The 13348-nt window shown below is 47.1% G+C and overlaps 1 protein-coding gene across 1 annotated transcript in view; it reads right to left on the bottom strand.

Moving 5' to 3' along the window:
• hspa4a (heat shock protein 4a) overlaps nt 1–13348 on the bottom strand; it is an 86772-nt gene that overhangs the window by 6760 nt on the left and 66664 nt on the right. The window contains exons 14-17 of the mRNA XM_038796005.1: nt 9520–9675; nt 8436–8561; nt 4419–4526; nt 3148–3267 (exon numbers count right to left, since the gene is read on the bottom strand). Of these exons, the coding sequence (XP_038651933.1) occupies nt 3148–3267; nt 4419–4526; nt 8436–8561; nt 9520–9675 (510 nt within the window). The remainder of the gene's footprint in view (nt 1–3147; nt 3268–4418; nt 4527–8435; nt 8562–9519; nt 9676–13348) is intronic.

Here is a 13348-nt window from a genome sequence, read left to right as displayed (position 1 = left end):
GTATTCTGGCCTTTGCGTCCCTGGTAGCCCGGTGGAGGATTCTTCTTCAGTGGAAGGAGCAGCACGGTAGCATAGTGGTTAGCATAAATGCTTCACAGCTCCAGGGTCCCAGGTTCGATTCCCGGCTGGGTCACTGTCTGTGCGGAGTCTGCACGTCCTCCCCGTGTGTGCGTGGGTTTCCTCCGGGTGCTCCGGTTTCCTCCCACAGTCCAAAGATGTGCGGGTTAGGTGGATTGGCCATGCTAAATTGCCCGTAGTGTCCTAAAAAGTAAGGTTAAAAGGGGGGGTTGTTGGGTTACGGGTATAGGGTGGATACGTGGGTTTGAGTAGGGTGATCATTGCTCGGCACAACATCGAGGGCCGAAGGGCCTGTTCTGTGCTGTTCTATGATGCGAGGCCCCCAAACGTTGAGGCCTGGATCAATGACATGGCGGGGTTTGTCAAATTGGAAAGGGTGAAATTTGCTTTGAGGGGGTCGGTACAGGGGTTTTTCAAGCGGTGACAACCATTCCTAGACTTTCTGGCAGAACGGTAGACAACGATCAGTGGCAGCAACAACGGGGGGGGGGGGGGGGGGGGGTTTATTTCAGTTTTGTTTCCATATATTGGAGGTTTTGTCTGGGTGTATATATTTGCTATGTGTTTGGGCGGGTGTTAATTTATTATTTTTGTTACTGAGTTTCCTTTACATTTTTTGCATTTTGTACTTTATATTTTTGTTGCTGATATTTTGTGAAAACTTTAATAAAAATTATTTAAAAAAAAAAATAAACTTCTCGTTTTCGTATCGGGTAATGTTCCCTCATGATGTTGCGATTTAGATCTTTGGGGTTGATGCAGATTCGATGCTCCACTGACGGCTTCTTGACGCAGACCATGGAGCTGACCCAGTCTGTGGGTTCTGTGACCTTTGATATGATGCCCTGGTCCATTCACCTCAATGTCGCAGTGGCTGTCGAACCTCAGCAGGACTGTTTTAAATTTCGTCTCGTCTTCGCCTCCAGCGAATGTAAGGGAGTTGTAGATGTGGATGGCGTGGTCCCCGGCTGTGGAGAGAAATAGTGCGATCTTCCTGGCATCCGATGTGGCCTCGAGGTTAGTGGCTTCGAGATAGAGTTAGAACTTTTGTTTGAAGATCTTCCAATTTGCACCGAGATTGCCGGCGATGCGGAGGTGCAGAGGAGGGCGGACGTTTTCCATGTCACCGGATGAACGTTTGCTGGTCAACGCTGATTCACTCGAGGTAGGTCCGTCAATTTTCAGCATCACTACCTGGAACCATGATGGGTTGGGCTGGCTGGGTCGATTGTAGACTGCACTTGATGCAGTGTAGTGAGAGACAGACTTCCAACACGTGATGAGATGCAACATGATTTTATTTAACATCTAAACTATTATACATGTTCAACTGTGGGTTGACACTATGCTGACTTGAATGGAGACCTGACACTAGCCTGACCAGACTTACTAGCTACCACATGGTGTTTGCACTAGCTAGCTCACGAGCTCTGGCTGTCTCAGAGGCTTGGTCCCGAGAGAGCGGGAAAACTGGTGCCCTCTGGCTTCATAGCGGTCGTGTCCTGTCTGGTGATTGGCTGCTGTGTTGTGTGTGCTTACTGGTGATCCTGTGTGTCAATCACTGCCTGTCTGCACTCAATTATATACATAGATGTATATTATGACATAACTGTACCCATTTACAGATAGCAATCCTATTTCCTTTTGAATATATCGACTGAACCTGCCTTCATCACCCTCTCACTCTGGTGGTAACATATTTTCCTCACATCACTTTTACTTCCCATTACCAATTATTTTGAATCTGTGCCCTGCAGTTCTTGATGCTCGAGTGGGAAGTTTCTTACTATTCACTCTGTCCATACACCGGAGTCTCACAGACCTTTATCAAATCTCCTCTCAGCCTTATTTTTTCCGAGGAAAACACTCCTAACCTCTCCAATGTACCTTCATAGCTACAGTTGTTTATTCCTGGAATCATTGTGACTCTCTCTTCCAGAGCTTTAAAAACATTTCAACTACTGACTTCCATAGTCAGGCACATTATTTTGGAACCTAGATGATCATACTTAGTTTTACTAGTGACAAAACAAACCTGGAAAAAAATAGTTGCTGTTGAAAGTTTAAAAAGGCTGCGGAATTTGCATTGTGAGGTTTAAGGAACAACCAGAGATGCAAGTTGTGATACTGCAGTTGGTGCTAATATAAATTGCTGGGAAGGAATACAAGGAAGAGACAAGATTATAATTTTAAAAAACCCCATCATTCGCACTTAAGTGTTTCTGTTTTTGCTAACAACGGCTCCAGTGCTGCCATTCCAAAAAACAGTAAAGGCAGCTGGTGTCAACATTATTAATGCAGGTGAGCAACCTTCTAAGCCTTAGATGCGGAACCAGACGTGAGCAATTAAAAAATTTCAGTCTGACTCATGGATTTAACATCTCTTGGTTAATGTAAAGAATTAATTTACATAGAGGGTGATTGGCGTTCATGCCCCAAAGTTAGTGGAGTGTCTTTCCTGTTCAGATTCAATAATGCAGTTCTGTTGGCAGGAACAAAAATACTCTTGATACAGGGAGAGATTTGAAACATTTTGCTATCCCCTCTATGTATTAAATATTCTTCTGTCCAGCTCTCAGCAATGTTTGAAACTCTAGCTTTTCAGTTATTGTTACAATCTACATGGGACACAATTTCTTTGTAACTGAATTTATCAAATTGTTAACCTATCCGTGTGAGATCATTTATCAACAACGTGGATAGCCACTGCCAATGGAAACATGTTATAATGGGAAAAAAAAAATTGTTTCAATTGTTTTTCCATGTACAATGGGAATATGCACCAGTGTTTATGCGAACACAAAGCTGTAATTAAAATAAACTTCAAAAACGCAGGTAGTAGGTAATAAAGTTCCAAGTTACTTCTGCTTCACTCAAGAACCTCATCTATTGCAACTTTACCTCAGGTATACTTTGAAAGATTTAATATTCTATTAATACTGTAAAACAAAATTGAAGATTAAACAGCACTGTCATTACAAATATTATGAATTGGACTATATACATTCACCATACATATTTTATTCCATCGGGTATTATTTTTGATGACAAATGTTCTTGTCTACATACTTTATTTCTATAGGCGTTTATTATCTTCATGTATTGCTGCATCTGTCTTCCCATCTCATCAAAGGCTCGTGGACGATCCTCAAACTCTTGATAGCGGTCTCGAATTGGCTGACCAAATTTCTGTAAAAAGAAATGGGCACATAGTGACTTGATTGCACATTGAAGTATATATGTCCCTTTCAAACAAATGTGTGCAGAGATAAAACGCGTATTCACTGAAGGGTAATAATAGACTTCAATTTTCAGTAACAGTGCAGTCCCTGTTCACAGATTAGTGGCCCCAAAGAAGACAGCACAGCTATGGTATCTCATTGCTGTAGAGACAATTGTTTTGAATGATTGATGGGCAAGACTGCCACGGCCGGTAGACATGTGGCAGCAAAACTATGGATGTTGGCAGCCAAGACTCAAACAACAGCTAATCTCAATGACATGTGTGGCACCTGCAGCACTTCAACCGTAAAATATTCTGATAGGGGCATTATTCATTTTGAATTTCTAACTTGCATGGGGCTCTGTAGTTTGCAGTTAGATGCCTTGTTGCTTTGAACTGAAATTTGTATTCTTGGACTACTCTATTTCACCTAATTCTTCATTCATCATCTATTTCAGTGATCTTCCTGCTCTGTTGTTTACTTGCAAGTACTTTGCTTATTGCACTGGGATGTTTCACTACATTAAAAAGGTTCTATATTGTTTTGCACCGGCTTTGCATACATTTGGCAGCTTAGGTTTCAATGTAGACACTTCCAAGTTTTCCAGGGGCTGGTTTAGCACAGGGCTAAATTGCTGGCTTTGAAAGCAGACCACGAAAGGCCAGCAGCACGGTTCAATTCTCGTACTAGCCTCCCGGAACATGCACCAGAATGTGGCGACTAGGGGCTTTTCACATTAACTTTATTTGAAGCCTACTTGTGACAACAAGTGATTTTCATTTTATTTCATTAATGCGAACGCCTATCCCACTGGGAAAAAACACAGCAAAAGGAACTGCTGATTGTTTTAAGGTCCATGCTTTTAAGATTTTTGTCTAGAGCTTGCCTTGAATATAATGTTCTTGCATGTGACAGTATACTTTGGGTCAAACAGAAATTAACGCACAGTATGAATGTGGATTATCAAAAAATACCAGCAGAGAAATTCTACTCCTACAAATTGACAGCACAAAGTAGAGGAAAAGCTTTAGCTTTGTTTCATTACATGTTAAGAGAAATATTTATGCATTTCATAGAGATGCACAGAAAGCAATTCTCTAATCTGTACATATTTACCTTCAGTTCGGTCAATTTATCTATATACACTTGTTTTCCCTGATCCTCGCCATCTTCATACAGCCAGTTTTCAGTGTCTTCCAGGAGAAGGCTTAATTTGCTTTGTTCCTAGGATTTAAAAGAAAGCTTAATATTGACGTACAAAAATTGACACTTCACTATCAATTCACAGGATCAGGCTTAATGTCCAGTTAGATTTCAGTACAAATAAATTTGGTAGCTCTCCTTTGAAACATTTTTTTTCTTTTGTACTGATCCTCTCAGGGCAAATTTCACCTTCTCCAATTTGATGAACCCCGCCATATCATTGACCCAGGCCTCCACTCTTGGGGGCCTCGCATCCTTCCATTGAAGCAAGATCCTCCGCCGGGCTACGAGGGACGCAAAGGCCAGAACGCCGGCCTCTTTCGCCTCCTGCACTCCCGGCTCCACTGCAACCCCAAAAATTGCGAGTCCCCAGCCTGGCTTGACTCTGGATCCTACCACCCTCGACACCGTCCTTGCTACCCCCTTCCAAAACTCCCCCAGCGCTGGGCATGCCCAGAACATATGGGCGTGGTTCGCTGGGCTCCCCGAGCACCTAGCACACCTGTCTTCGCCCCCGAAAAACCTACTCATCCTCGTCCCAGTCATGTGGGCCCTGTGCAGCACCTTGAACTGTATGAGGCTAAGCCTCGCACAGGAAGAGGAGGAATTCACTCTTTCCAGGGCATCCACCCACGTCCCCTCCTCAATCTCCTCCCCCAGCTCCTCCTCCCATTTACCCTTCAGTTCCTCCACCAAGGCCTCATCCACCTCCTGCATGACGTGGTACACGTACGAGATCCTCCCCCCTCCAACCCACACACCCGAGAGCACCCTATCCCGTACCCCACGTGGGGGCAGCAGAGGGAACCCCTCCACCTGCCGCCTGGCAAACGCGCTAACCTGCATGTACCTAAACATGTTCCCCGGGGGGAGCCCAAACTTCCCCTCTAACTCACCCAGGCTCGCGAACCTCCCATCCACAAACAGGTCCCTCAACCTCCTAATACCTACCCTGTGCCAGCCCAGAAACCCGCCATTGATGCTCCCTGGAACAAACCGGTGGTTCTCCCGTATCGGGGACTCCATCGAGCCCCCCACCTCCCCCCATGCCGTCTCCATTGGCTCGAAATTTTGAGGGTAGCCACCACCACCGGGCTCGTGGTATACCTCGTTGGAGGGAGCGGCGCCTCCAGGCTCGTGTCCACGCAGGACGCCATCTCCATCCTCTTCCATGCTGCCCCCGCCCCGTCCATTACTCACTTACGCACCATCGCTGCATTGGCAGCCCAGTAGTACCCACAGAGTTTGGGCAACGCCAGACCCCCCCCCCTATCCCTGCCCCGCTCCAGAAACACCCTTCTCACCCTCGGAGTCCCACGCGCCCTTACAAATCCCGTAATACACCTATTGACCCTCCTGAAAAAGGCCTTTGGGATAAGGATGGGGAGGCATTGGAACAGGAACAAAAACCTTGGGAGCACCGTCATCTTGACGGACTGCACCCTGCCCGCCAGCGGCAACATGTCCCATCTTTTGAACAACTCCTCCATTTGCTCCACCAGCGTAGTGAGGTTAAGCCTGTGAAGGGCCCCCCAGCTCCTAGCCACCTGGACTCCCAGGTATCGAAAGCTCCTCCCCGCCCTTTTCAGCGGGAGCCTACCAATCCCCTCCTCCTGATCCCCCGGGTGCACGGCGAACAGCTCACTCTTACCCAGGTTGAGCTTGTACCCAGAAAAGCCCCCAAATTACCAAAGGATCTGCATCACCTCCTGCATTCCCCCCCACTGGGTCCGCCACATAAAGCAACAAGTCATCTGCGTATAATGACACTCGGTGCTCCTCCCCACCCCACACCAGACCCCTCCCAATCCTCGACTCCCTCAACGCCATGGCCAGGGGCTCAATTGCCAACGCAAAGAGCAAGGTGGACAGGGGACACCCCTGCCTTGTCCCCCGGTACAACCGAAAGTACTCCGATCTCCTCCTATTCGTGGCTACGCTCGCCATCGGGGCCTCATATAACAGCCTCACCCAACTGACAAACCCCACCCCGAATTCAAACCTTTCCAGCACCTCCCACAAGTACCCCCACTCAACCCTATCAAAGGCCTTCTCCGCGTCTAATGCTACCACTATCTCCGCCTCCCCTTCTACCGCCGGCATCATTATAACATTCAGAAGCCACGTATATTGGTGTTCAGCTGCCTTCCCTTCACAAACCTGTCTGGTCCTCATGAATGACCCCCGGCACACAGTCCTCTCTCGGCGCCCCCAGCCCCTCCACCACCTTCGGAAATCTCAGTCTATCCAAAAAACACCCCATCCCCCCCCCCCCCCCCCCCCCAACCGGGGGCTCGGACCGGTACAGTTCCCCATAAAAGTCCAACCCCCCTTCGCACCACATTGCCTCCCCTATCCATCACTCCACCAATCTCCCTGGCCGCGTCTCGTTTACGTAGCTGATGCGCCAGCACCCTACTCGCCTTCTCCCCATATTCGTACACCGCTCCCTGTGCCTTCCTCCACTGAGCTTCCGCCTTTCCGGTGGTCAGCAAGTCGAACTTGGCCTGAAGGTTACGTCGCTCCCCAAACAGTCCCTCTTCGGGAGCCTCCGCGTATCTCCTGTCCACCCTCACCATCTCCCCCACCAACCTCTCCCTATGGGCTCGGATGGAAATCAACTCCCCTCTAATCACAGCCTTCAATGCCTCCCAAACTGTCCCCACCCGGACCTCCCCATTATCATTGGCCTCTAAGTACCTCTTGATACACCCCTGAACCCGCCCCCGTCCACGTTCTCATCCGCCGGCAGTCCCACCTCCAGGCGCCAGAGCAGGCGCTGGTCCCTCTCCTCCCCCAGCTCAAGGTCTACCCAGTGCGGGGCATGGTCCGAAATGACTATGGCCGAATACTTGGCATCCTTCACCCTCGAAATCAGCCCCCTGCTCAGGACAAACAAAATTGATCCAAGAATAGGCTTTATGCACGTGGGAAAAAAATGAATACTCCCTGGCCCTCGCGAACCTCCAAGGATCCACCCCTCCCATCTGGTCCATAAACCCCCTCAACACCTTAGCCGCCGCGGGCCTCCTACCCGACCTGGACATGGATCGATCCAATGGGGGAAAATCGAGCACTGTGTTAAAGTCCCCCCCCCCCCCCCCCCCCCCAGTATCAGGCCCCCCGTCTCTAGATCCGGAATGCGGCCCAGCATGCGCCTCATAAAACCCGCATCATCCCAATTTGGGGCATAGACATTCACCAGCACCAACCGCTCCCCTTGCAACTTGCCGCTCACCATCACATACCTCCCTCCACTGTCAGCCACCACCTTTGTCGCCTCAAACGACACCCCTTTTCCCACCAGAATCGCCACCCCCCGATTTTGTGCATCCAGCCCCGAATGAAACACCTGGCCTACCCAGCCCTTACTCAGTCTAACCTGGTCCGCCACCTTCAGGTGAGTCTCCTGGAGCACAGCTGCGTCCGCCTTCAGCCCCTTCAGGTGCGTAAACACCCGGGCCCGTTTCACCGGTCCATTCAGCCCCCTCACATTCCAAGTTATCAGCCGGATCAGAGGGCTCCCTGCCCCCCTCCCCTGTCGACTAGCCATAACCCGTCCCCTGCCCGCCCCAGGCCAGCGCCCTCCGCTCGGCCCATTCCCCACGGCAGCAAACCCCCCCCCCCTGCATACTCCAGCTCCTTCCTGGCCATTTCAGCAGCAACCTGGTTACCCCCCCACCCCCGCCTTGCATACTCCAGCTCCTTCCTGGCCATTTCAGCAGCAACCTGGTACCCACCCCCCCCAGGCTAGGACCCCTCCCAGCAGTGTTACTCCCTCCATAGCACTCCCGTGAGCCAGCTAACTTCTGCTGACCCTGGCGACTCCCGCCACACCTCCGACCCCCCCCCCCAAAACATGTGAAGTTGTAGAACTCTCAACTTATTCCTCATCATTTATTTATAACTTAGCACGGAATAAATTATTACCTCTTTATTGACAAATTTTTCATATATTCCACACAGTTTTTCCCTACTTTCATACACATATTCCTCCAGTGCATTCTTTGCATCATTTCTTTCTTTTTCAAGTTTATCTTGCATCATCATTTTACCCTAAATGGAAGGATAAAAACTATTTCAATAATTTCATAAATGCATAAACATATATTAAGTTGAAATTAAAATTGCATTGCCCAAGATTATCAAAAAATACACCGGGGTAGTGGCACAGTGGTTAGCACTGCTGCCGCATAGCGTCAGGTGCCCAGATTTAATTTTGAGTGACTGTTTGTGTGTGTTCTTCCAGTGTCTGCGTAGGTTTCCTCTAGGTGCTCCAGTTTTCTCCCACAGTCCAAAGATATGCAGGTTAGGTGGATTGGCCATGCTAAATTGCCTCTTAGTATTCAAAGGCTAGATGGCTATACTGGGATAGGGCAGGGACGTGAGCCTGGGTCAGGTGCTCCTTCAGAGGGTCAGTGCAGACTTGATGGGCCGAATGGCCTCCTTCCATACTGTAAGGATTCTATGAACTCTGTTCAGCTGATTTTTAAAAAACTCATTGCAACACTAATCAGAACATAGCTATGGGATCAATGAAAACAAATATAGAAATGTGTTGCAGCACCAGTCTGAATAACTATGTTTAACCCCAACTTTATATGCAGTCATGTTTCTACTATGAGTTACTGTATTAAAGACCGTTGAAAATCCAGATGTTACATCTACTGTATTTCCTTTGTCTCCTCTTACTAAGAATACAATAAGGCTGGTCAAACATGCCACTTCTGAAAACTGTGGGGCCAATTACACAGCTTTTTGTCTTGCATTTGCAAGGGCAAATGCAAGAATGTCAAATTTCAATTAGAACCCTTTTCTCCTTGCTGAACATTGTGACAGTTTTGCCCATTCTTGCATTTGCCCTGATGAGTTCAAGATGAAAGATTCCAGCAACATGTCTCATTACAGCAATATTTAATTCTGAACTATGAAGCAACTGTTAAAACTATTTTGTTTTTGGTTTCAAGAGTTATCGATTACTTTTTAAATAAAAGGACTCCATTATATTTCCTACCTCAGATTCAATGAATATATTCAGTAGCTGCTGATCCAATTGCCACTGCAGGCTGCTCTCTATGGGTAGGTCCACGGTCTTGGTTTTGACCTTTGCCTTCTTTGCCTGGGGTGGCTGGTCTTTATTTTTATCTTCCTTTGAAGCAGTTTCACAGGTCTAAAAATAAAAGTGCAGCAAATAATTAGTTTTGCGTTACATACAACTTATAATATTGTATTCAAGGGACTCGACACAGGATAGGGTTTCTCCTGGCTAAGGAAATCTAGAAGACAGGGGGCCAGCCACTGTTTCATTTAGAACTGAGATGGGGATAAATTTCTTCAAAGAGTTATGAATCTTTGGAATTCTGCACACCAGGGCATAGTGCATGCTAGATCGTTGAATATACCCACGGTTGAAATAAACACCTTCTTGGTCTCACAAAATCAAGGGATATGGGGAGGGAGTGGGAAAGTAGAGTTGAGACCCAAGATCAACCATGATTGCACTGAATAGAGCAGTATGCGAGGGTGTAGGGCAGGGTGGTGGCAATGCCTGGTCTACTCCGGCTCTAATTTCATGTTTTAGTTCTGAAATATGCCTTCAGATGAAGTAGAGGTAGCAGGATAAAGCTGTGTGGACATATTTCAGTTCCCATTTCAAAATAATTTTTTTTTTTTTTTTTTTTAGAAAGAGTAACCAGTTATTTTTCCCCCTAATTAAGGGACAATTTAGCGTAGTCAATCCACCTACCCTGCACATCTTCGGGTTTGTGGGGGTGAGACCCATGCAAACACGGGGAGAATGTGGAAACTCCACATGGACGGTGACGCAGGGCCGGGATCTAACCCGGGTCCTCAGCGCTGTGAGGCAGCAGCGCTGTGAGGCAGCAGCGCTAACCACTGCGCCATCATGCCGCCCATCCCATTTCAAAGTCATACATTGTTGTTTTTTTTTTTACATCTTGAATATATAATTTTAAAAAAACATCAATATTCTCTGCCTGTTATAAATTCTTACGCTCGCATTTATAACGGCACTATTTAAAGTCTACTGGCACCAATGAGTCCTTTGAGGTGGAAACCACATTTATGTTGTGTGTTTGGTAGGGATTTGGTGGTTAAGTACAGGGTTGCTAAGGCCGAACAGAGTCCAAAAGGTTCTGTTGCAAATATGACAAAATATTGCTGACGATTGAGTTTTGGATGGGTTTCTGGCATGGAATATTCTCTCCCAGCGTTTTCTATCAGCCTCTGCTATGCATTTGTTTTTAATAGAAACAGGGTCCCCCCCCCCGATTTGTTTTTGCCAGATGCAGAGATCCTAGGTGAACTTCTGCTCGGCCACACACTGCAAAGTCAAGTGAAGCCTCCAGGGGGTTTATGGAGAACTTGCATTGACTGACATGAGCATAAACCAGACTTGTTCTCACTAGAATATTTGCTTTGGCAAGGGTGGCAGCATTCTGGCTATGTGACCAGCCCAACCCTTTTGTGTTAAGACTGTCTCAATATAGTGCGATGCTTGGCATGCCAGCATTGGTATGGAGCACCAGAATATCTGATATTTCATTTTGCTATCTGATCTTCAGAAGCTTCCAACAGCAACACAAAGTGAAAGCGGTTTAGCTTCTTGGCATGATGCTGGTGCACAGTCCGAGTCTCACATTCACAGAGCAGAGTGAACAAGGCTATTGCCCTTTTGGGCAGCATGGTAGCTCAGTGGTTAGCACAGTTGCTTCACAGCTCCAGGGTCCCAGGTTCGATTCCTGGCTTGGGTCACTTTCTGTGCGGAGTCTGCACATTCTCCTCGTGTCTGTGTGGGTTTCCTCCCACAGTCCAAAGATGTGCAGGTTAGGTGGATTTGCCATGATAAAATTGTCCTTCGTGTCCAGAAAGGTTAGGTGGGGTTATGGGGACAGGGTGGAGGTGTGGGCTTAAGTGGATGCTCTTTCCAAGGGCCAATGCAGACTTGATGAGCCGAATGGCCACGTACTGCACTGTAAATTCTATAGATAGCTTCAAAGTCTGGAAAGGCTACACTTCCTTTGGCAATCCTTTACACGTATTGTAAATAGTACAAGGGAGCATGCTGCCAAGTGAAATAATTAACTGCAGATAGGCTCTGGTCATGGACTGAAACCTTGGTTACGAGATGGGCTTCTACATTACTTGTTTTCTTTGCACTGATTGTAAGGCCGAAGCTTTCCCAGGCACTGCAGAGCAAATCTATGCTACACTGCATGCCCTGCTGTGAACCAGAAGCAAGCTCACAGTCATTGGCAAACAGAAAATGGTAAAGTATGTCCTTGGACAACTTGGTCTACTGTTTTTGTTTTTTTAAATATAAATTTAGAGTGCCCAATTCATTTTTTCCAATTAAGGGGCAATTTAGCATGGCCAATCCACCTAGCCTGCACATCTTTGGGTTGTGGGGGCGAAACTCACGCAAACACGGGGAGAATGTGCAAACTCCACACGGACAGTGACCCAGAGCCGGGATCGTATCCGGGTCCTCAGTGCCATGAGGCAGCAATGCTAATCACTACGCCACTGTGCTGCCGAAAAGGACAAATCTGATGCCTGGTGTTGGTCGGAGGTATCGACCACTGGTCTTATGTTGTCCAGTCTTCCGTCGTTGTGAGGGGTTGGATGTGGCTCGTCATGTCAAGTCATCTCTCCAGCGGGGGTCTAGCATTCTAGCCACCTGGGCAATGGTGTGGCGGACGTGAAGACGCTTTGTTCAATGGAATTAGAGATCCTGAGGATTGTTCGACAATCCTGTCATGCCCTTTTCAAGCGACATAGATGGTGCTATTATCCTGCAGTTCATCAATAATTCTGGACTTTATTTCCTTATGATTTCATGCTGTTTTCTTTTCTCCTGACAAGGGTGAGATTTCCGAGCACGTGGGTGAGGGTAGTTTATCATGCTTTAGCAAAAGCTATATTGAATCGGTAAAGTGACATGTGGTTTATGCACAGCCTTGTCCTTTTCCTATGTGCTGTTTATGAGAATGGAGTACATTTTAAACATCCTTTATCTTGTTTATGGAGAAGATGAGTGGAGCCAAGCAGGGTAATGGGTGGATGGTTAGTGTGGTGACAGGTGGTAGGGTTAGCCAAGTCCTCACTTAGATTGAGGACATCTCCAAGTTAGAGCTAACTGTTGCAAATTTTTTATTTTGCTTTTTTTTTTTGTTTCTTTGAATTTTGAGAATCTCTGCTGGTCTCCTTCATTGAAAAGGGAAGATCATGTATCCTGCCTGGGGAAACTGGGTTCTTTCCAATTCTTTTTGTGTTTGGTGTCTTTAGAGCTATTGAAGTAGGGGGGGAAATGAGTGGTAGTGCACGCCGGAATGTGGGTGGTTAATCCATGGTCAATTTGTTGAAGTGAGAGTTGTATGTTATGCCTCTGTATTATTGGAGCCCTTCTTCAGTTTGGGGATAGGCATGATGAAAGAGTACGGCGCTCTCCTCCAAGTGATCTTATATAGTGTTCCGAGTATCCTCCTCATTGTGGGTGGATCTTCCATGAGAAGGCAGTGTTTTTAACTCTGCCGAGGCACTACTGCACAGTCCCCTAATATCCTTCTTGCAAAGGTACACAGTGCTGGTCTGTCTAATGTTCTTGGGTCTATTAAGAGTGTTTCTCCCTTCGTTTTTTCTTTCTCCATGCAGGTGAGCAGCGTGTTTTTATAAGCCCTGTGTCCGAGTGTGCTGGACTAGGTCAGGTCCGGTGCTATGGTTGGTATCCTGTGATTTCCTTATGCTTCGGATGTTCTTTCTCAAAGGCAGTTATAATGGACATCTTGAGGGGCTGAGTTTTTGCTGTGCTTTGAATATTCATA

The sequence above is a fragment of the Scyliorhinus canicula genome, chromosome 4 (genome assembly GCF_902713615.1).
Source record: "Scyliorhinus canicula chromosome 4, sScyCan1.1, whole genome shotgun sequence".
NCBI lineage: Eukaryota > Metazoa > Chordata > Chondrichthyes > Carcharhiniformes > Scyliorhinidae > Scyliorhinus > Scyliorhinus canicula.
The sequence above is the reverse complement of the archived record's forward strand: the minus strand, read 5'-3'. Positions and strand labels throughout refer to the sequence as shown.